Source organism: Thrips palmi, unplaced genomic scaffold (assembly GCF_012932325.1).
Source record: "Thrips palmi isolate BJ-2018 unplaced genomic scaffold, TpBJ-2018v1 HiC_scaffold_3, whole genome shotgun sequence".
Classification (NCBI taxonomy): domain Eukaryota; kingdom Metazoa; phylum Arthropoda; class Insecta; order Thysanoptera; family Thripidae; genus Thrips; species Thrips palmi.
In genome coordinates, this window is record NW_023144630.1 from 412,442 (window position 1) to 435,658 (window position 23,217).

Below are 23,217 nucleotides of genomic sequence, written 5' to 3' on the forward strand. Positions count from 1 at the left end.
CGCGCGTTTTGAGCTCCAGAGTCGCTGAACGGGACTCGGCCCGAACGTGTGACCCCACCAATGGATTGCTCTCCGAACGAGGAATCCATTGGTGGGGTCACATGGTCGGTTCGAGTCCTGTTTCCCGACTCTGGAGCTCAAAACGCGTCTGGATTTTTGGCCGCCTGCGCCGGTCCTCTGGCCCACTGTGCGGTGGGTTGTACGTGCAAACGAGAAGGTTCTCTTCATTTTCACGCGCCGCTCTGGAGGCTCTTTCCGGACAGTGGAGTGGTCAGTCCCTCTCGCACCCACGGGGCGCCCCGTGGGGTGCGAGCGAGACGGAGCAAATCAGTCTGGCGGCACAAGTGGCAAATATTGCGACGTGAGGGGCGCCGCGCCGCCACACCAGAGTATGGCCGCGGGCTGGCTCCGCGCGGCGCGCTTCGTCGCTCTGTCTCTCTCGCACCCCGACGGGACGCGCCGCGAGTGCGAGAGAGACGGAGCACTGTACGGGGGAATCGGCCCGCAGGCCCGCAGCCATGGCGGTCGAGCCTCATCCATCACGCCCATTCACGCCGTGCCACGCCGTGCCACGCCGCGCGGCGACGACCGAGGCACGGCGCACAGTGGGCCAGAAGAACGGTGGAGGCGGCCAAAACTCAAGACGCGTTTTGAGCTCCAGGGTCGCTAAATGGGACTCGAACCGATCGTGTGACCCCACCAATGGATTCCTCGTTCGGAGGGCAATCCATTGGTGGGGTCACACGTTCGGTTCGAGTCCCATTTAGCGACTCTGGAGCTCAAAACGCGTCCAGAGTCTTGGCCGCCTCCTCAGGTCTTCTGGCCCACTGTGCGGCGTGGCAGGGCGTGGCGCGTGGTCGTGCTCAAGAGACTGGCGGCCACAGCATCTGCCGGAACTACAGGCCGCTCCTGTACCACGCGCTGACGACCACGGCCACGCCGCGCCGGGTGACCGGCTTCGCGATCGCCGATTTCGTCATTTTCGTCGCTCTGTCTCTCTCGCACCCACGCGGGCAGCCGCAAGAGTGCGAGAGAGACGGACGACGGCTCTCGGGCGCGGCCTTCTCCGGCTCATCTCGGCGGTCTCGGCGCTTTGAAAGGCCCCTCGCGGCCGCGCGGTGGGGGCACACTGTGGGGGGCACACTGGCTGTTGCTTGTTGTTGGGACTGTACACTGTGCGGCGTGCCGCGGCGAGCCCCGCCAGTGTACCACCGCCTCGCCGCCGGCGCCCAGCCTCTGTCGGGCCAGCTCGGTCAATGAGGCTGATTCTAGTTTATCGGCGTGGGGCCGAACAGTGCTTGGCGCCGTCTCTCTCGCACCCCGCGGCACGCCGGCACGCCGCACTGTGGGCCAGAAGACCGGTGGAGGCGGCCAAAAACCCCGGACGCGTTTTGAGCGTCAGAGTCGCTACATGGGACTCGGACCGAACGTGTGACCGCACCAATGGATTGCTCTCCGAACGAGGAATCCATTGGTGGGGTCACACGTTCAGTTCCAGTCCTGGCCGAAAATCGCTTACAGAGTGGTTACAGCGACGAAACGGCGTGCAGGGACACAGGCAGCACCCCTAAACGAACCCGGGGAGGTGTTTGCACTGCAGGCCACCCTCTCTCTCTATCTCTCTCTCTCTCTCTCTCTCTCTCTCTCTCTCTCTCTCTCTCTCTCTCTCTCTCTCTCTCTCTCTCGCCCACACGGGACGCTCCATGAGTGCGAGCGAGACGGAGAGACCGGAATCAGCCTGCAGCGTGTGCCTTGCTTCCTTTGCGTCTTCCTTCCTCCTGCCGCCAGATGCCACAACAAATGTGAGGGGGCGGGGAGGGGAAGGGGGAGGAGGAGGGGGGGGGGAAGGGGGAGGGAGGAGTACTGTACCGCCACCCGTCCGGAACCAAGGGCGGATCCAGAGACAAGTTCAGGGTGGCGACGTCGTACTTTGGTCAGCTGCCTGATTCCGAAAGATGGTTTTCGTCGCTCTGTCTCTCTCGCACTCGCGGGGCGTCCCGTAGGGGTGCGAGAGAGACAGAGCGTCACGCCCCTCGGCCCGCCTCACAGTGGGCCAGAAGACCGGTGGAGGCGGCCAAAACTCAAGGCGCGTTTTGAGCTCCAGAGTCGCTAAACAGGACTCGAACCGAACGTGTGACCCCATCAATGGATTCCTCGTTCGGAGAGCAGTCCATTGGCGGGGTCACACGTTCGGTTCGAGTCCTGTTTAGCGACTCTGGAGCTCAAAGCGCGTCTAGAATTTTGGCCGCTCCACCGGTCTTCTGGTCCACTGTGCGCCCTTCGGCCCGCCTTCGCCCCCGGGCTGCCCTTCCCGTTGGCGCGAGACTGGCGATCGTGTTGCATCGCCGCATCGCCCCGCGAAAAGCCAAAGCCGGCGAAGCCAGCGGGGCGACTCAAACAACACGACCGCCCTGCTGAACACACAGACACAGACACACACGCACGCACACACAGACAGTCACACACACACTCGCACACACACACGCACACAGACAAGCCGTGGAATGGAATCTGTCAAAGTCGTTGCGGATTGTCGGTCGGGTTCTCTCTCTCTCTCTCTCTCTCTCTCTCTCTCTCTCTCTCTCACACACACACACTCTCTCTCTCTCTCTCTCTCTCCCCCTCGGCGCGGCTGGCACGGGACACACGAGGCATGCACGAGGCGTGCGGCGCTTTCGTCTCTCTCTCTCTCTCTCTCTCTCTCTCTCTCTCTCTCTCTCTCTCTCTCTCTCTCTCTCTCGCACTCCGTGGGGGTGAGGGAGAGAGACGGCGAGCTGGGCGGGGCTGGCGGGGCGGGGGGAATCGCGGCCAAATCCGTTTCTGCACTTGGCTTCTCCTCGATTCGCCTCAATTACCAACCCTTTGGCGTGGCGGCGGAGGGCGGCCGGCAGTCAAGTAGGGTGGCCGTCACTGGCAACAACCAGCACACTGTCGTCGCTCCGTCTCTCTTGCTGCGCGCACAGTGGGCCAGAAGACCGGTGGAGGCGGCCGAAACTCCAGACGCGTTTTGAGCTTCAGAGTCGCTAATTAGGACTCGAACCGTACGTGTGACCCCACCAATGGATTGCTCTCCGAACGAGGAATCCATTCGTGGGGTCACACGGTCGGTTTGTGTCCCATTTAGCGACTCTGGAGCTCAAAACGCTTCTAGAATTTTGGCCGCTCTACCGGTCTTCAGGCCCACTGTGCGCTGCTTGCCGTGGCGCGAGACCGGTGGCGCCATCTATCGGCAACAGCGCGAACTCGCACGCCACGGCACGCCGCCCCTGCCGCCCCCTGTTCCCCTCCCCTTTCCCTCTCACCGCACGTCTCACCGCATTTCAGCTTCATACGATGAATAAATACCACTCAACGATCTTTCAGCGACATGTTTCAGGGCAAACTTAAATCGAACTCTTCACGACGGACATTCACGGGTGAAACTACTGGGTCCCTGAACGCACCTCAGCGGCCCAGCAGAGGCGCTAGCCATTCGCGAGAAGAAGAACACAAGTATTGTCACTTTCTGGACACTACACTGAAGTGGAGTGACACGGCACGGCACACACACAAGTGTTGCGCACGTCCAAATTTTAATTATCTCTCCCTCTTTTTGTCGGAATTGAGTATGAGTTCCGGAGACAAGCTCCATGGCCGCACCAGGAAAAGGATCCGGGAGGTGAAGAAGAAGGCCCGGCCCGGTGAGTGGAGGCTGTCGTGGTGGAAAAGCGGACGGCACCTGCAACAGTGGTGTGCATTTGTGGTGTACGTGATCTTCTGCACTCGGCCATTCATTCGAGGTGCAACCTTAATGTGCCGTCGTTGCGTCCCTCGGGACGAACGGAACGCACCAGCGCACGGGGCACTGCGATCTTTGCTGTTTCCGACCCGATCTTTGTCAGTTTCCCGGTGGTTTTCTGTGATAAAAAGCCGGGTTAACCTCTCCCTGACGACGTTGCTCTGGTCTCTTTTTCCAGTGAACGTGAACGTTTGCTTTTGCTTGTGTCTCTAGTTCGCCTCCACCTTTCGTTGTCGTTTATCTGTTGCTGTTTTCGTAAATATTCCTTTGTTACGACGAATATTTTCTTGAACTCGAATGTTTTTTGTTGCAGAACTGAGTGATAAAGGGGCCTGGTACAGAATTGGTTACTACAATAAATTTGAGCCATTTACCAAAGTAGAAGACACTTGTGAAAGAATAGATGTTAATGATGTTTCTCCTGAAGAGTTTATTGAAAAGTATGAGAAGCCGTATAAACCTGTTGTCATTACTGGATGTCAGAAGAACTGGAGAGCGAATGAAAAATGGACTCTGGAGGTGAGTTTCTCAACTTTGTTTTACTGCGAAGTTGGCATTTTTCTGGGCAAATCAAGTTTACAGCTGTTGAGTTATTTGAGTCATGTCAGTTTTACAGTCTTCATTGTCAACCATCCCTATTTCAATTTTGCAGAGACTTGGGAAAAAGTACCGGAACCAGAAGTTCAAGTGCGGTGAAGACAATCAAGGATACAGCGTTAAAATGAAAATGAAATACTTCATTGATTATATGGGTGCAAACCAGGATGACAGTCCGCTGTATATATTTGATAGCAGCTTTGGTGAGGTGAGTATCTTTTATTTTATGGCATTTATATTTTTCTCATCTGTTGTCATTCTAAATTTTTGTGTCTATTCTTTTTATTTAGCACCCAAGAAGGCAAAAGATACTGGAAGACTTTGACATCCCTCTCTATTTTAGAGATGACTTGTTCAAGTATGCAGGTGAAGAACGCCGTCCTCCTTACCGATGGTTTGTCATGGGCCCTTCTAGGTCAGGCACTGGGATCCACATTGACCCTCTCGGAACAAGTGCTTGGAATTCACTAGTAGTTGGCCACAAACGGTGAGTCCAGTGAAAGGTTTAATCCTTAGTTTTACACATTCTCACCAATACCTGATGTATGAAATGATTGTCCTGTTTAGGTGGTGTTTATTTCCTACACATACACCGAAAGATATTATCAAAGTAAGTTCTGTGGAAGACAGCAAGCAAACGGATGAAGCCATTACATGGTTCAACTTGATCTATCCACGTACACAACATCCATCTTGGCCTTCAGATTGTAAACCTGTAAGTGTTTAGACACACATCATCGATCTCTGTGTAATGATGAGTACATCAATGTAATTGTGTGTTTCTGTTTCCAGCTTGAAATTTTGCAAAAGCCTGGGGAAACAGTGTTTGTTCCAGGGGGTTGGTGGCATGTAGTTTTGAATCTAGATAACACTATTGCTGTGACACAGAATTTCTGTTCCCGAACAAACTTTCCTATTGTGTGGCACAAAACAGTGAGGGGCCGCCCCAAACTGTCCAAGAAGTGGTATCGAGTCTTGAAGGTGAATCATATTGAGCTGAGTTTCAGTTTGTACTGTTTTCTTTGATTTCCTCTAAACTCAAATTCTACTTCCAATTAATTTTAGGAAAAAGAACCACAACTTGCTGCACTAGCTAGTACTATTGATGTCAATGAAGACACTGGTGTGGCGTCAGATTCATCTAGTTGTTCAACATCGAGCTCAAGTGACTCCAGCGATTCATCTTGTTCATCTGATTCTGATAGCGGCCAGGGTTCCCTATCAGCCCACAAAAAGAAGAAAAGGTCTGTATTTTTAACCCCTCTATCTTGGAATGATGATAGTGGAAGTCAGTATTGTCACTTCTTTCCTTGTCAACAGGAGGAAAATGACATCAGGTTCACCACCTCCAAAGCTTGAGTCCTAAGTGAATGTCATACCAGGTAGGCACAGCTACTGTCATTATCAGCCATGTTCATTTTAGTTTTTCCAAGAGCCTAAAACTGCAATGTTGGTTTGTTTTTTTAGATGGCTGAATATTTTGGTTCCCCAACCAAAGTTGCGAGTTACCAGCATCTCAGTTTTTTTGTCCATGCAGTTGTGTTTGTAAGATACCACCCTGCAGTCTTTTCTTTGGTTTCAAAGTTGCCTAATGTATTTGATTTAACCAAAAGTATTCTATCCATTGTCATTCTGCTAACTACTACATACTGCCAAACCATTTTTGAAGTATTTTATTGCAGTGTATATGTATTTTTGTAACATTATTTTGGCTCATTTCCCATTTATTTGTGAACTGGAATATTCATTTATGTTGCATTATGCCTTATTTTATGAGAATCCCTTAAATCAAAGGCACATTCAAAACTAACTTGCTCTTCAAGTGTTTTAATTAATCCTTTTGATAATATGGCAATGTTAAATGTTTTAGTTCAGCCATGTTATAAGAAGACTTTGATAGATTCAATCAACCTTTAAAGACTGACAAGCTGTCCAAAAAGGAAATTTATGACTGCAGACCCAGTTAAAGTATACTCTGATTTTATTTTATGTTTTTTTAAATCTAAACTTGGTCTGTTGGATTATTTGCTTAAATGATGTTGATTGTTATCTTCTCTGTTGTCTTTGTTTTGTCTTTCATTTCATTAATGTGATTGCACAAGTGCAGAAAGGAAGGGGGAGTGGAATTCCTGGACAAGTCACAAGATGGCTGTTGACTGATATCTGTACTTCTGGAACTGACTTGCTCATTGATCTTTCCTTTTTACTTGGTCAGTTACAGAAGCACAGATGATGACAAAGCTGTTTAATTATATTTAGGGACCTCTACAAATATTCTGTTTGGTGGCTATATCCTCTAGATATGTATTAAATTGAATATAAAAATGTCTGTTTATAGTCTGTTTGATTGCAATTGCAAATCAAATATTGGGGTAACAATGTCTCATGTTAGAAATGCAAAATCTGTAAATTTGTGAATTGTGATAATTCTTTTATTGAGCATTATGTATGTTCTGTGCAAGGTTGCTGTATTAGTTCCTATCACTTGTACATTTCTGATGCTAACTGTAGTGAAGAAAAGGAAAAAATGAGGTATTATTTGGGCCTCTCCTTAAATGGAACTTGGAGACTAAATGAACGAAACCTCATTGATTGTTTCCTGACTCACATTTCCTTGATGACTGTAACCCACAATATTGTTACTGAACTGAAACTGATTTCACTGTTCTTAGTGTAATGGTGAAATCACTGGAAATTACTAAGCTAAGTTGAGAGTCTATACCCTTCATGATGAAAGATCTTAGGCTTTCCTTGGAATGGATGTTGAACGTGATGAAGCCTCTGAATCATTTTTAACATATTAAACTTAGGATAGAGATTGCTTTGTTTGCTCTTTATGAATCCATGTAAGCTAGTTTCATATCATTTAAAGCAAATGTTGACCTGTGATATTGTCAATTGTTTGTGTGTCAAACATGACATGTTGTGTTTGAAGAAGAAAATTGTAAGTGACTTGACAAAGAGGAAAAGAATAGGTACTTGTTAAAGAAAATTTGGTGTACCTTTGTTTTTTTGTGTTATTTTTGGTTCAATTTTAGTGAAAATGAAAGGAAGGTTTCAAGCTTTGTTTGAGGCTCTACTTCAGTTTTAGTGACCTCTGTTAAGTTTTTGTCAATTACCCTGCTGTTTCTTTTATTGGAATGAGGAGGTGTTGTGGAAATGTTTTTGAAAATGATCTTGTCATCTAAACAATGTGTTAAGGCGGTAAGCTTTGATTCTGCATAGGTGTACATTACAATGGTGGGCGGAAATTTTTTAAGGGGTGTTACAGAGTGGTTCTCACGATGCTAGCTACTTTGGAAACCAGTTAAAATTATATGTGACTTATTTATTCTGTTACTCTGTAAATCTGTCATCTCAATTCTATGCAATTCATCCTTCTATTTTAATTTCTGTCTAATGCAGACAGTTTTGTATGGACTCTTGAGGATGGTGGTTGTCAAGTCACTTCCTTTTATTTGAGTGACAGTGTTTCATTTCAGACATGACACATGAGTTCATCCCTGATCCATACCTCTAGGTTTCATGCTGTACAGTATACTCTCTTTGTGTTTGCGTCTCTGTTCATTCAATTATTATTCAATTATTAAAATAGATAATTGATCACAATCGTCTTCATTTTTATCTCATGAACTTATCCCAAATCAGAACACATGCAATACTGTATACTTTCTTGAAAAAGAAAAAAAAAATATGATTGTGTGAAGCGTAGGCAGTGCGTTGTTTGACATTTGAATCAGAACCTGAAAGCGAATCTGTCTATCAATTTCAATGTTGAGTCAGTGACGTGCTGGAGGAGGGAACATTTGAATCAGAACGTGCAAGCGAGTGAATATCGAGTCAGCGACGGTAAATGTATCCTGAAATTGGGCAGGCTCACAACGGCTCGACCTGGCAGACGTATTAGTCAACCTAACCTGCACAACCTCGACAAGTTCACGTATTTTGGTTTGGTGTTGTCGACTACAGTTTCCTTCTCAGCAAGGTTCTATGACCGAACGTCGATAATGGATTACAGAACAACTAAAAATGAGAACAACGTTTGATGTGCAACCTTGACAAACTCAGAATGCTCGTTTCCTCATAAACAAATACATTTGTTGATAAATGATTATTATGACACTGCAGAACATGCAGACGAATCGTAAACTTATATTTTTGTCATATTGATTCCGTAAGTTGACGCTGGCGTCATGAAAAGGAATTAGAAGGCGAAGCCCCTGGAATGAACATTCCTGACTAGTGAAGCCTTGATCTGCGATAGACCACAGACAAGCACAGTAGCGTACTGCGCAGTTTGAATTTCGACGGAAACGGAGCCGGTTCACGCACTGAAAGAGACCAACCTTCAGCAACGCCCAGGCTGTAAAACAACTTCACATAACCCGTACCCCCAATGCTCTGAAGTGCTTCAAATGAATTGAATAACTCATTAAGCAATAGCAAATGTGCAAAACACAGTCGAGGCTATCGTTGGAGCCCCGCTCAAGGACACAAGTAAGGTAGGGAATTCTTGGTTTCGAAGTTGGCAACGGCAACAATTTAAGCGGCGTCTGCTTGGCCCCCAGCAAGACGTGCCATTGTTTTTCGTGTTGTTGTTTATGGTGTATATGCTGTATGACTTTTCTTGAATTATTTATTTCAGAAGTTTCATCCGTGTTAGTTCGTCTTTTATGATGATAAGCCACTGTAAGTAGGCTGTTGCGCGTGGGTAGTCTGTGTCCTGGTTGGAGAGGTCTGAACGAAAACTCTGGGGCTTCATTGGGCTGGATGTGGGAGGGCATTGCAGTCCATTGACCACTAGACATGTGCGTTCGTTCGACTGGAAGTTAGCTGGTATTCCTCTCGTTCGCGTCGCGTGTTGAAGGTTGTATCGCGTCTCAGTTTCACCAGCTATCGTTGGCGCTGTGACTTGCTCGTACCCGTCGCTCGCTGGTGTCGGTATCTCGGTTTTTAGAAGGGGTCCCACCAGCCTCTGAAAGACTGAACCCGGATCCTCTGTACGGAATGTGCCGTTACCCCCTTACATCCCGACTCCCGCTTGGCCATTGCATTAAAAGAATTGATAATTGCTAAATCAAGTTTCAAACTAGCCTTTGTGTTACTCATTTGTTTCTTTGCACTGTCATCTTTCCAGACTAATCCGTTTCCGTGTTTCCTCCCTTGCAGCCACAAGAATGACGGATGACGATGAATCTTTTGGCAATGAAGAGGAACTTGACGGAGGACGGGAAAGCCCAGTGGCAGGTCAACTGCACTTCCCCTCGGTTCCGTCTTCAGGCCTGAAAGAATGGACCTACGACATGCGCCGCAGTATGCAAGAAATTGTACCTGGCCTGTTCCTTGGTCCCTATTCGTCGGCCAAGCCTGCCAAGCCTGATTATTTGTTGTCAAATGGAATTACACACATAATTTGTGTTCGTTGTACTATGGAAGCCAAAATAGTTCGACCTAGATTTCCTGACAGATTCAGGTAAAAAGAACCGAAACAAGTCAAAAGTTATGTGTGATCCCATTCTCCTTCTATTGTTTGATTCTAATAATTTAAAAAAATTATTTTTCAGTTACCTTGTTCTGGACATCGCCGATTGTCCCACTGAGAATATTATTCAACATTTTCGGGCAGTGCGGGATTTTATCAATGAATCTCATGAGAGAGGTGGTAAAACATTGATACATGGAAATGCTGGAATTTCTCGTAGTGCTGCTCTTACAATTGCGTTTGTCATGGAGAAATATGGACTTACCTACAAGTAAGGCTCTATAAGGCTTAACATTTTGTTGGAAGTACACGCAACATTCTTCATGACATTTTATTTACTTCTGTTACAGGAAAGCATATGACTTATTGCAAACAAAACGGTTCTGTGTTAACCCCAATGAGGGATTTGCTCAACAGTTGATGGCTTTTGAATCAATCTATCTTGCGAATCTGACATGTTTGGGTTCAAACTCAGATCGCAGTCTGAAGCGAAATTTTGAAGATATTGACAGAAGTATGGAAAGGATGGATACAGATTCGTAAAGTAGTCGGACATTTAACAGAATGTAGGCTTGATTCACCATATTTGTTTTTGACAAGAGTGATGCTGCGAAAAATCTTTATAGATCTTTTATGATTCACTTTTCTTTTTTTACAATGATGTATTTATTCATGGTCTGTCACAGTTCATGTTAAAGAAAGTAGGGAGGAATTGTCACTTGTTGCCTTTTTTATTAGTAAGATTTCCATTAACTGTGATATTGTTATTACAGTTTTTGATGTTTTATGTGGTGTATTTAGGTAGATCAGACTAAGGCTCATTGATTAGTTTTGGTACTTACACCCAAGTACTTATTTGTTAAGCAACCTGAGAAACCTATTCTCCATTTGGGTACTTTGATGTAGGTTTAAGGACTTCTTACAAGACTGAAAAACCAATGGGAACACAGGGCACGAATCTGAAACATTTTTGTAAGCTGTTTCCCTTTCTTACTATTTAAAAGATGTAGGAGATAAATTATGTTTTGGTTTCCTTTTTATTATTTGGCCTTATGCAAAATAAACACCATACAAAAGTTATGTTAAATTAATGGTTTGGTTATAAACGCTCAGTTTTTAGAATCTCTGTTCATTTGACAGTGATATTAATCTCCCAAAGTTTAGCTAAGCAAAGTTATTGATTCATAAGTGAGCATTGAAATGTGCTGTGAAATTGATACCAAATTGTGCTTGTACCTTTGACCACTAGAGGTCCAAGTTGATTGTTTTGAATAATTTAGTTTGTAGCAATTGTTGATTCTTCACACTGACACGAGGTATCTTTTTGACCATTTATTCTTCACAAGCTGATGTTTGTTTCAAATATCTTATTGCATTGAGTGGGTTTGCAGTCTTAAAAATCTAATGTCATATGCAGTGTGTTATTAACACATGACGCAAGTGTCTTTTTGTGTTACACATTTCTTTGGCACTATCCAGTACTATCCTAAACGTTTTTCTAGTGGTTTTAATTTGTTTTGTTCTGGAGTGCTGTAGTTATCTCTACACCAAAATAGTGCAAATTGTGCTTAGGTATTCACTTTGTGATGACAACTGTGAAATTGTCAAAGTTACTTTATGTTAACAAGGATGTCAATTATAAGTCAAAGTAGTTTTAATTTCATCATTTATTAATTAACCTTGTTCATATCTAACAAAAGAAAACAAATACAATACTCCTGTCCAACTTTATCCTTACAATATTAAATAAAAAATGAAACAATTCTAAAACAATAAAATTCAAGCTAAAATATAAATTGCACAAGAAACTAGTAAATCTAACAACACTTGGATTATCACAAGTAAGGCAGAGTATACTTAATTAAAAACTTCATAAATCTGCACCTATAGGAGTAGACAAACAGTGTTGGCTGGTTGATGAAAAGAGATGCTGCAGTTCAAATGATTTATGGTCTTGATGATGTCAAAACTCAATGCAAATATCAAAATTGTTGATTGATTCCATTCGTTTTGTGCCGGCATGAACTACCTATTTTCAACAAATACTCAAAGAGTGGAATAACAGAATTTAGTGTCTCTCTTAGAATTCCAGAACCGGTGAGAAATCAGGCTTTTCAGTGATCAAACTAGGAGACACCGGGCTTCATTTTAGTTTTGCACTGGAAGAGGCATCCTAAGCTCAAAGATACCAAGGAATTTGAGTGAATGCTCTTAACAATTAAATACCCTTAAAATGGCAAGACTAGCATTACCAAAGAACCTTTCCTCTTTTATCATAGAAAAGTCTGCACCAATTTTATGAACATTTCCAAAACTCCAAACAACAAATAATTGAATATCTACAATACTCAGAAAATTGTACTTTCCACTTGCAACTGAAGAAGCATGCCCATCAACAGAAGTGCCTCTCTTACCTAGAAACAATCAGTGAGTCCTTAAATGCCAATAGTGTACATACACAACACACGAGATAACTGCCAAACACAGCAAAGCACAATCAAGAGCAGTCACACAAGACTATTTGCCAAAACAGTGGCAGGAAGGATGGTAACTGTTGTGAGCAAATGTGCTAACATAGCACAATATTATGGTCCATCAATCATCACTATATTGGCCTCAGCCACCGGGAGTGGTAATTCCTAAAATTAAAGGAAAAAACAAAACTATTAACTGCCACACTATATTTTTTTAACATGATAAGGAAGTGACTACATCACAGTAAAATAATAGTACCTGATTCAGTCAGCAAAGGGGTCAATCCTTCTCTTTTCGGTTCTTCTTTTGCGATTGACCCTGATTCAGCAGGTTTCCCTGCCACAATACTGCTTGGAGTCACTTGCAAGGCTGGTTGTTCTGGTGATGCTGGCATGGTAGACAAGTAATGCTCTACTGCTTTTAAGCGCTGTGCATCCTGATTGACCTGAGGGAAATAATAAGATTAACTCGCATTACATTTAAAAGGATGAGAATTATTTTGTGACTGTCAACAATTGAAAAGGGAAAACGCCCACCTGTTCTTTTAAAACTGTTAAAGTTGAGTTCAGCATGCTCTGCTCACTAATTTTGGCACATTCCCCTTCAAGAGTCTTAACTCTTGCAGTAACATTCTGACCAAGGTCTTGAAGTAATTCAATTGCTTTCTGTAAATGAGTAACATTTTAGGAAATCAGGCCAAACTTTTATAAATACTTGTAAAGCTTAAACTTGTGAAAAAGTATACCAACATGGTCTTTGACTTGATCGTCTTGTAACCACTGTAGACGTTTTGTCATAGTAGAATTGGCTGCACTTATATTTGCAGAGGTTTGGGCAACTACTTGCCGTAGGCTCTCAAGTTCATGCACTATGTTTGGTTCTAACGGTGTTGGACGGAGAGTGGCGTTGGAAAGTTGAGAAACCGAAGTCTGGAAGACAAAAAAAAAGAATAATTAGAACCAGGGTAAGATAGAAGAAAAAAGAGAAACTTGTAGCTTGGGTACTACTATCACACACCTCTACAGCAGTCAAATTTTTCCCAACAGTTTGCAAAATAGAGTCAAGAGTTGTCTGCTGCTGCTTTACAGAACGCACGGTGTTGTCTAGATCTTTAATTTGTGAGCCCATTAATGCTACATTAGTCATGAGCTCCTTGATGTTTGAAGGCTCCGGATTGGACTGATGATGGTCTGTGTAGACACGCAGATCAGTTTGAACAACACCTAGCTGTCAATAGAAAAATGAAATGTGTCCATAACTCTTTGAATACTTTCAAAAATACTGCAATGGGGATCTTCATTTTAATCACAAAAGTGGTACCTGCTGACTTAAGTTAGATATTTGAGCGGCAATGGTGTTGACTCGCAACGTTAGTTGAGTCTGGTTCTGTTGAAGCTCCCTTGAAAGGGAGTGAATTTTCTGAAGATCATCTGGGACGGCTTGACTCCCTGCTACCACTGTCAACAACAGAACAACACTTTAGTAAAATAGTAAATCAAACCATGGCAAGCTTGGCTGAGAAAAGTGCAACAAACACAAACGAATAGCGTGAGCAGAACCGAGCAAAGAGCTGAACCAGGATTACTGAATGGCTAGGCTAAACAGGCGCAGATCCAGAAGGAGAATAGGAGTGGTGAATGAAAGGTAGGCAACAAGTCGCACTTTGTCCATGTAAGTAACTTTTGCGACATCCCCTCCTCCCCTGAACCAGCCTCTGGACCCGCCCCTGTGGCTGGGCCTAAGCGCGCTTCGCCCCCTTCCCTCCCCCTCCCCTCCCCGCGCCCCCAGTGAGACTGTAAACCATCTTTGCGACGCCGCACAGTGGTCCAGAAGACCGGTGGAGGGGGCCAAAACTTTAGACGCGTTTTGAGCTCCAGAGTCGCTAAATGGGACTCGAATCAAACGTGTGACCCCACTAATGGACTCCTCGTTCGGAGAGCAATCCATTGGTGGGGTAACACGTTCGGTTCGAGCCACATTCAGCGACTCTGCGGCTCGAAACCCGTCCGGGACATTGACCGCCTCCACCGGTCTTCTGCCGTCTGATTCCGAGCACTGCTTTCGTCACTCTGTCTCTCTCGCACTCATGGGGCGTTCCGTAGGGGTGCGAGAGAGACAGAGCGACGAAAGCAGTGTTCGGAGTCAGACGGCTGGCCCACTGTGCGCGGAACTCGGCGGAGGCCGGCGAACCTTGCTCTATCTCGGTGCGCAGCGAGAAGACCTGCTCCCGGACGTCGATGAAGAGCCACATGACGGTGAGGGTGGCGATGACGCAGGCCAGGATGAGGAGGCCGACGCAGGCGCGCACCACCTGGGCGCAGGGCCGCTGCAGCTGCGCGAGCTGCGCGTAGGGCCGGGCGGGGCGGCGCCGCTTGACGGCGAAGCCTGGGGTGTAGCCGTGGCCGCCGAGGCCCAGGGTGTAGCCGGCGCCGAGCGCGTAGCCGGGCTTGAAGCCGGGCAGCGCCGAGTCGTCGCCGGAGCTCTCCGACAAGAGCTGGTCATGGCTAGACAGCCCGCCGGCCGCGTGGCCGCCGTGGCCGTTGCAGCGCTTGTGCACGCCGTTGGACGTGGGGCAGCGCTTGGCGAGCGCGTCCAGCTCCTTCCTCTTGCGCATCTTCTTGGTGCCCGGGCCGGCCGAGCCGCCAAGGCCGCCGCCCACGCCCAGCGACCCCATGCCGCCCATGGCCATGCCGGCCGAGCCCTGGCCGGGGCCCGAGGACGCCGCCGACGGCCGCACCGGCACTCGCAGGGGCAGGCCGCCGCCCTCCATGCCCCAGCTAGCGCAGCTAGCGTCCCTGGGAGCAGAGACAGAGTTGCTTCCACGCCGCAGACCCGCGCACCGCGTCTTTGCCTACCACGTCTGTGACTCGCTGTTCACACCCGCTCGAAAAAGCCAAGAGACCGACTGCAAGGGACACGCGGTACAACCAACGGTAGACCCGGAGTGCACAGCGGGCCAGAAGACCGGTGGGGGCGGTCAAAACTCCAGACGCGTTTTGAGCTCCAGAGTCGTTAAGCAAGACTCGAACCGAGCGTATGACCCCACAAACGCATTCCTCGTTCGGAGAGCAATCCATTGGTGGGGTCACACGTTCGGTTAGAGTCCAATTTAGCGACTCTGGAGCTCAAAACGCGTCTAGAGTTTTGGCCGCCTCCGCCGGTCTTCTGGCCCACTGTGCAGCGCCGCGGCACGGTTCCTCTTCCGAGCGCCTGCGAAGTGCAGGGTAGGCCACCAGTTTCACACACGTGCGTGGAGCGCCGTTGGGTTGCCTACCCTGATCTTCGCAGGCGCGCTGGACCACGGCTTGGCGCCTGCGAAGTGCAGGGTAGGCAATCCAGTTACACACCCAAGCGTGGAGCGGGGGTCGGTTGCCTACCCTGCCCTTCGCAGGCGGGCGTGATGCCTCTCAAGTTCCGGCAGACCAATCGGCCAGAAGACCGGTGGAGGCGGCCAAAACTCTGGACGCGTTTTGAGCTCCAGAGTCGCTAAATGGGACTCGAACCGAACGTGTGACCCCACCAATGGGTTCCTCGTTCGGAGAGCAATCCATTGGTGGGGTCACTCGTTCGGTTCGAGTCATGTTTAGCGACTCTGGAGCTCAAAACGCGTCCGGGGTTTTGGCCGCCTCCACCGGTCTTCTGGCAAATCCACTGTGCGGGGCTCGGTTGCCTACGCTGGCAGGCGCCAGAGAGTGGCGCGTCCGCGGCGCGGCGAGACTTCCAGTGCAGCCTCCCCTCCCCGCCCCTCCACGACCCCCTCGCCCTTGCCCGACGGCCAGACGGGCCGGACCGATGGCGACGCGGCCTTGGCAGTGTCTTGCCTCGCCGTGCCGCGACTCACTGCCAATGCCAGCCGCCTACACTGCCAAAGGGACGCCTGCATCGGATCGCCGGAAGAAAGTTCGCTACGCCGCAGAGTTTTAATATCGCATCGCGCCAGCGCGCCACGTGCTGCGGAGCGAATCTGAAGATCAGTCTGTCGCTCTGTCTCTCTCGCACTATGACGGAGAGCCCCGTGAGTGCGAGAGAGACAGAGCGACCAAACGACTGGGCTTTTTATTCTTCCCGTTCCATTTAGACCGTTTCTTGCACTGGGAATAAAAGCGCAAGCGGCGTCCCCCCTGCGTCCCTGACCTCCTCACACACACGCATGAGGGCGAGGGGGACAGGAGAGAGAGAGAGAGAGAGAGAGAGAGAGAGAGAGAGAGAGAGAGAGAGAGAGAGAGAGAGAGGGGGGGATGGGGGAGGAGGGACTTTCGCGGTCAGACTAATCAAAATTCACTTCCATCCCGACGTGCTTGGCCTCTGGCAGCAGCTGTCAACGAGGGGAGGGGGCCGGCAGAAAAAGCGCCGGGGATAAATATTTAAATATCGGGCGCATCGAACCGGCGTCTCGATATTTTTAGATTCATCGAGATTCGACGAAGAGGCGAAGAGAGGGACACGCTTGGCTGTGGCCGATCTGCAGAGCGATTCCGAACAACATCGTTTCGGCGATCTGTCTTTTTCGCACGCCCCATGACACAGTGGGCCAGAAGACCGGTTGAGGCCAAAAATCGCAACGCGTTTCGAGCTCCAGAGTCGCTAAATGGGACTCGAACCGAACGTGTGATCCCACCAATGGATTCCTCATTCTGAGAGCAATCCATTGGTGGGGTCACGCGTTAAGTTCGAGTCCCATTTAGCGACACTGAAGCTTAAAACCCGTCCGGAATTTTGACCACCTCCACCGGTCTTCTAGCCCACTGTGCTGTGCGGCCACAGAGGTCACACCTCCAGAGTCGGTGCTCTGCCGTGAGAGCGAAAACCTCCACTCGGTGTAAACAAGTCAGCAGACTGATTCCGAGAGTCGTTTCCGGCGCTTTGTCTCTCTCACACTCATTTGCGTCCCGTAGAGGTGCGAGAGAGACAGAGCGCTCTAACTCTCTCGCACGAACACGGGTCACCTCGAGAGTGCGAGCGGGACAGACAGCGGCCAATACTCCGGACTTCCTTCCGGATTGGAGTCACCCCTCCCCACCTCCCTCCCGTTCTCGCGAGTTTCTTTTCCTTTTTCTGAGCGCAGGCGAAGGTAAACAAGCCGTGCAAAATGCTCGTCCTGAACGCCTCACTGTCCCCTTCGTGTTCCACGGGCTGCCCAGGGTCGACTGAGATCACTCACTCACTCACTTTCTCACTCACTCACTCACTCACTCACTCACTCACTCACTCACTCACTCACTCACTCACTCACTCACTCACTCACTCACTCACTCACTCACTCACTCACTCACTCACTCACTCACTCACTCACTCACTCACTCACTCACTCACTCACTCACTCACTCACTCACTCACACTCACTCACTCACACTCACTCACACTTCACTCACACTCACTCTCTCTCTCTCTCTCTCTCTCTCTCTCTCTCTCTCTCTCTCTCTCTCTCCTCTCACGCATCTCGCTCTACGTGCGTTTAGGCGGGAAGCGGCTATGCGCCTCGTTTACGGTGTTGCATAAAATAACAATGTTGTTCGGGGGGGTCTCCCCTTTTACATGCAGAGCGCCCACCGCACGCTCCACTCTGCACGCCGCCCTGCCCTGCATCCCCCCAACTCCGCACATTTCGCCTTCCGCTTCAGCTTCCCTGCTTGATTAAGGGCGCCCCCCCCTCCTCCTCCTCCCCAGGGTCCCCCAACACCCACACGGCCAGCAACCCCACGCCCCGCGCCGCCCCGCGCAAACAGCAAACAGAAAAGCAATGACGGGACGGCGGGGAACCTAACCTCCAACCTCCGTCGCCACCGAGCGGAGGCCTCCCCCGCGCCACGCAGCGCAACGCGACCCATTCGACACCCCAGTTCGAACGGCGAGTCACAGACGCGGCGAAGAGCAATGCCACTTTGGACGGCGATATGCCTGGGCGGCGAGTTGGGGCGCGGGCTACCCCAAGGCACAGTGGGCCAGAAGACCGTGGAGGCGGCTAAAACTCCAGACGCGTTTTGAGCTCCAGAGTCGCTAAACGGGACTCGAACCGAACGTGTAACCCCACCAATGGATTGCTCTCCGAACGTGGAATCCATTGGTGGGGTCACACGCTCGGTTCGAGTCCTGTTTAGCGACTCTGGAGCTCAAAACGCGTCTGGAGTTTTGGCCGCCTCCACCGGTCTTCTGGCCCACTGTGCCACGGGTTACCCAAGGTAGGGTTACCCGGGGGTGCCCTGGGGTAGCCGCGCCCTCGGCGCCCTCCGCACTGGCGTACCTCAGCGCGATGTCCGGGGACATGTCCGGGCCCCGCGGCGACATGGCGACCCCCTCCAGCCCGTGGCCGTCGCAGCCATCGTCGGCGACGCGGTCGGCGAGCACCGCGAAGACGCCCTCCGGGGACCAGCGCGGCGCCTGCCTGCCGACGCGGCGCCGCCCTGCCACGAGCACCGCGATGGCGGCAGCCCGCGACCGCCCCCCGCGCGCACGACGCCGTCCTCAGCACCTCGCCGACGGTCCCTGCTGGACGCGAACAAGGCCCTGGCCGCGCATGCCTCGCGTCACACTGTGAAACACGGTGCGCGCACCGGGGAGCGCAGAGCCGAGCGGAGTCGAGCGCAGACTGAGTTCCGAGTTCGGGCGGCTGGCGGGGCGGGCGGCCGGGAAGGCCATCGCTGCGCCGAGCCTGGCAGAGCCTGGCGGAGGCGAGCCCGACGCGCCACCCACCCTCCCCACGGCGGCCAGCGGGCCAGCCAGGCCAGCCCCCAACGCGCCCCGACCAGCAACCAGCACTTCGGGGCGCGTCCACACCGCTAGTGTCGATGTCGCACGCACAGCCCCGCGGCCACAACAGACAGACCTACTGGGCCGCCCTTCAGAACAGCCCTTAGGAACAACCCTTATTGGAAACACCCTCACATGGAAAAGCCGCACGGCAGTGAGCAGCCCTTCCAGACAGCCCTTGCGCTCGCCGAGAGCAGCCCTGCGCCCTTCCAAGGGACAGCCCTCAGTGGGCCAGAAGACCGGTGGAGGCGGCCAAAAATCTGGACGCGTTTTGAGCTCTAGAGTCGCTAAGCGGAACTCGAACCGAACGTGTGACCCCACCAATGGGTTCCTCGTTCGGAGAGGAATCCATTGGTGGGGTCACACGTTCCCCACCAATGTGACCCCACCAATGGGTTCCTCGTTCGGAGAGGAATCCATTGGTGGGGTCACACGTTCGGTTCGAGTTCCGCTTAGCGACTCTAGAGCTCAAAACGCGTCTAGATTTTTGGCCGCCTGCACCGGTCTTCTGGCCCACTGTGCGGCCCTACGGGGCAGCGCCCTCCCCCTCCCCTTCCGTCGGCCCTTCGGTGCGTTGATTGCCGCCACGTTTTGGCAGGTCGTGTCAGCAAGGCGTCAGCCCCCCGCCGGCTCGCCCGGCCTGGCCCGGCTAGCTCAGGGGTGGCAGGACAGGGGCAGCCGAGCCGAGCGAGCCGGGCCCTGCCTTCAGCAGACTGATTCCGAGAGTCGTTTTCGTCGCTCCGACTCTCTCGCACTCATGGGGCGTCCCGTGTAGGTGCGAGAGAGACAGAGCGACGAAAGCGACCCTCGGAATCAGTCTGCTGAGCCGAGCCGAGGCGCGGAAAAGCGCCTACCGGAGCCAGGGCGCCAAGCCGTAGCCACGCCAAAGCCTTGCCCGAGGGACCTACCGAGGCTTCATTGATCGGGCCGAAGACGTGGCGGGGCGGGGCGGGGCGGGGCGGGGCGGGGCGGGTGGGGTGGGGCGCGGCAGCCCGTCAGGGGGCGCCACCGCACAGCCCCGACCTACGCCACCGCGCCACCGCCACTCGGGAGAGAACGGCAGGGTGTCTCGTCCGGGGGAGCAAACGTGTCCTCCTTCTGGTCTGCTCTCTCTCTCTCTCTCTCTCTCTCTCTCTCTCTCTCTCTCTCTCTCTCGCTCTCTCGCACCCCTACGGACCGCCCCACGAGTGCGACAGCGACAGAGCGACGAAACGATTCTTCACGGCGGCTCGGCTGCATGCTGCAACCCTTGCAGGTCGCGATGTGCCGGCCGTCTGATTCCGAAGGGTCGTTTCGTCGCTCTGTCTCTCTCGCACCCCTACGGACCGTCCCACGAGTGCGAGAGAGACAGCGATTCTTAGACATGAGTGAGCGGGTCGTGTGGGGTGGGGGCTCAAAGTGGAAGGCAGACGCTTCGTGGCGTATGAGGGGCTTCGCGCGGCTTGGAGCCGCTTACAGAGCGCATCGGAAAAACAAGCCAAAGCTAGTTAGCAGGACCCCTCCCCCTCCCCTCCCCCGGCTGGACCTCCTCTGGGCCTCCGCGCGCCGCAAGGTGTTCATCGCCGCGTCCGTCGAGGCACGCCACACAGTGGGCCAGAAGACCGGTGGAGGCGGCCAAAACTCTAGACGCGTTTTGAGCTCCAGAGTCGCTAAATGGGACTCGAAACCATCGTGTGACCCCACCAATGGATTGCTCTCCGAACGAGGAATCCATTGGTGGGGTCACACGTACGGTTCGAGTCCCATTTAGCGACTCTGGAGATCAAAACGCGTCTAGAGTTTTGGCCGCCTCCGGCCCACTCTGCGGCATGTCCGTCGCCCGACCGGGTCACCTTCGCCGGCTGCAGACTGATTCCGGGAGTCGCTTTCGTCGCCCTGTCTCTCTCGCACTCATGGGGCGTCCCGTAGGGGTGCGAGAGAGACAGGGCGACGAAAGCGGCTCTCGGAGTAAGCCTGGAGGAGCAGTGCCTCCGTACGGCAGAGCAGCTTCCGGTGACGACGGTCACGTTCGCGCGGCGACTCGCAAGCCTACAGTGTGGCGCACACGGCACTGAGCACAGAGGGAAGAGAAGCGGCGGGCTGCCTGTTTGGGCAGCGGGGAACCTCACAGTGGGCCAGAAGACCGGTGGAGGCGGCCAAAACTCCAGACGCGTTTTGAGCTCCAGAGTCGCTAACCGGGACTCGAACCGAACGTGTAACCCTACCAATGGATTGCTCTCCGAACGAGGAATCCATTGGTGGGGTCACACGTTCGGTTCGCGTCCCATAAGCGACTCTGGAGCTCAAAACGCGTCCGGGATTTTGGCCGCCTCCACCGGTCTACTGACCCACTGTGCGCTCGGTGGAACGGAAAACGACGGTGCCGCGCAGTGTACCTCGAGCTAAACGCTGGCCTGGCGCTAGCGCTGCACGATTTGAATACCGAGTCTCTGTCTCTCTCTCTCGCACACACAGACACACGGGGACGAACACAAACACCCAGGACTACTTCTTTGAGCGTGTAAGCGACGTGCCGACGAATAATGAAATCGAGAGCAACGCTGTTGCCCGCACCGCACCTCCACTGCAAGAAATTCCGATGTTTGTTTACGGAACATGGGTACGGAAAATGTACGGACCGTCCGTAGTCGCCACAAAGATCTCATGTAAAGTGGTACGGAAAAGATGTACGGAGCCTCCGTAGTTTTGAAGGCGAAGCACAGACGGTCCAGGTAAAATGATTAACCAGACATGGTCCGTACTTTTCCATACTTTTTTTCTACCAGTGTCGCGCACCGACCTGCAACGCGCGGTTCCGAAGGATCGGTTCGTCGCTCTGTCTCTCTCGCACCCACAGCGCGCGCCCCTGAGTGCGAGAGAGACAGAGCGACGGTGAAGAAGGAAGACCCATTATCCCCGACGACGGCGATTCGGCAGCAGTACTCTGAACACTCCGAAAAAAAAGAAAAACAACAGAAACAAAGCGGCGCGGCCCTCAGCGAGGCGAGAGGGCCAATTGCTACCCGCAAAAAGAGCGGCAGGCGACACCGCTTTCAACACGCTGTGCTTTCAACAGGTCCTCAGGTGCGACGTTTGAAAAACCTCGATCCCCTTATCTCACTGATAAAGCGGTATTTGCCACATGTGGTAATCCTTGGTTCAGCACTTTGCGACAGGCAGGTCAACGGAAAGCAGCATGCACTTGGCTCCTCGTAAAGCGCACAGCGTAAGGGAAGGACAGACTCACCTCGACCAACCATCTCGTCGAGTTGCTGGATGTTGCCGTGCAGGAGGACTGTGAGCCAGGATAAAGTGCACAGCCAACAAAATAGAAATACTGCTGCTAATACCAGGGATATGCTTTTTCTTCCACACGTCACTGTTGCATTTGGATCACGTGTTCTCGTGATCGAGTGATTGGCTCGCACTCGCCTGGGGACAGACAAATGGATGGATGGGACGCAGCGATTCATACACGGGGTTCAAGGGCATCCTGGGCAGTCACAGAAAGGGCCCAACAAGTTTGCAGTCTCAAGGAGCATTGTCTTACCTTTTCAGTCGTTTTTTCTTAGGTGTAAGTACAAATTCAGGAACTTCTGATTCAGAATCACTCCCACTCCCAACAACTGACAGGAGCTTGAAGGATTCTTTGTTATTATTCTCCATCATCATAACTTTTTAAAGCTCAGAAAAATAAATGCATCAAACAGGCAAGGCAATAAAGCCTTGTAATATGTACAAACATCACCGAAATTAGGAATTAGGTACTTCGTTGTCTGAATGTTCAACAGCAAATGTCATAAACACAACATGCTGCCTCATTCAAATAAACAGAGCAGAAAGCTCAAAGCGAGGGTTAAGTACATAACCTCTTGACTACATATGAGCAGCAATGGCATTTTCCTGAGTTGAAACTAAATGACAGCGCCATGTTACTATAATCGACAAAGGAATTTGCTGGCAAAATAATTCGTAGGTATCAGCTGACAGTGAACTTAAGTACAATACGTCAAGCACGAATCCCCTTTCAAAATCATTTCGATTTCATCAAACGCACAGCCGGGATCCGTTCCTAACCCATCTGACAGCGGAGCTGGTCCTTGAAAGTCGAAATTGAAGGTTTAAGGTGCTATGCAAAATTAAACATTGTGAAAAAAGT

General features: G+C 50.9%; 3 protein-coding genes across 7 annotated transcripts; 2 read left to right on the forward strand and 1 right to left on the reverse strand.

Moving 5' to 3' along the window:
- Positions 1-3,523: 3,523 nt before the first annotated feature.
- Positions 3,524-7,984, forward strand: LOC117648564 (bifunctional arginine demethylase and lysyl-hydroxylase PSR; the record flags this gene model as incomplete). Its single annotated transcript, XM_034391096.1, is given in 9 exon segments — positions 3,524-3,680; positions 4,092-4,297; positions 4,431-4,583; positions 4,666-4,862; positions 4,943-5,090; positions 5,168-5,356; positions 5,441-5,619; positions 5,696-5,757; positions 5,843-7,984. Coding segments are annotated over 8 exon segments (1,191 nt in total). The 3' UTR covers positions 5,742-5,757; positions 5,843-7,984.
- A 923-nt stretch (positions 7,985-8,907) lies between these two features.
- Positions 8,908-11,515, forward strand: LOC117648566 (serine/threonine/tyrosine-interacting protein B-like). 4 transcript variants are annotated; one of them, XM_034391099.1, is made up of 4 exons: positions 8,908-9,064; positions 9,545-9,848; positions 9,940-10,128; positions 10,208-11,515. In XM_034391099.1, the coding sequence occupies exons 1-4, from the start codon at positions 9,049-9,051 to the stop codon at positions 10,398-10,400; spliced, it is 702 nt and encodes a 233-aa protein (XP_034246990.1). In that variant the 5' UTR covers positions 8,908-9,048; the 3' UTR covers positions 10,401-11,515. The 4 variants fall into 4 exon arrangements, with proteins under 4 accessions (XP_034246990.1, XP_034246991.1, XP_034246993.1 ...); XM_034391100.1 differs by lacking the exon at positions 8,908-9,064 and adding an exon at positions 9,095-9,242; XM_034391102.1 differs by lacking the exon at positions 8,908-9,064 and adding an exon at positions 9,096-9,211.
- Positions 11,507-23,146, reverse strand: LOC117648563. 2 transcript variants are annotated; one of them, XM_034391095.1, is made up of 8 exons: positions 22,609-23,146; positions 22,306-22,490; positions 13,653-13,789; positions 13,350-13,559; positions 13,082-13,261; positions 12,869-12,997; positions 12,591-12,777; positions 11,507-12,496 (listed from the first exon to the last, which is right to left on the reverse strand). In XM_034391095.1, exons 1-8 carry the CDS (start codon positions 22,728-22,730, stop codon positions 12,474-12,476), a joined length of 1,173 nt encoding a protein of 390 aa, XP_034246986.1. In that variant the 5' UTR covers positions 22,731-23,146; the 3' UTR covers positions 11,507-12,473. The 2 variants fall into 2 exon arrangements, with proteins under 2 accessions (XP_034246986.1, XP_034246985.1); XM_034391094.1 differs by lacking the exons at positions 22,306-22,490; positions 22,609-23,146 and adding exons at positions 14,523-14,978; positions 18,560-18,596.
- Between the last annotated feature and the right edge of the window lie 71 nt (positions 23,147-23,217).

Coding starts and splice junctions, on each gene's coding strand:
- LOC117648566 (XM_034391099.1), top strand. Junction 9,849..9,939: donor AGATTTCCTGACAGATTCAG/GTAAAAAGAACC, acceptor ATTATTTTTCAG/TTACCTTGTTCTGGACATCG. Junction 10,129..10,207: donor AAATATGGACTTACCTACAA/GTAAGGCTCTAT, acceptor CTTCTGTTACAG/GAAAGCATATGACTTATTGC.
- LOC117648563 (XM_034391094.1), bottom strand. CDS start 18,596: ATGTCCCCGGACATCGCGCTGAGGTACGCCAGTGCGG. Junction 14,979..18,559: donor GCTGAGGTACGCCAGTGCGG/AGGGCGCCGAGG, acceptor TGGGCGGCGGCC/TTGGCGGCTCGGCCGGCCCG. Junction 12,497..12,590: donor CCCTTTGCTGACTGAATCAG/GTACTATTATTT, acceptor CTTTAATTTTAG/GAATTACCACTCCCGGTGGC.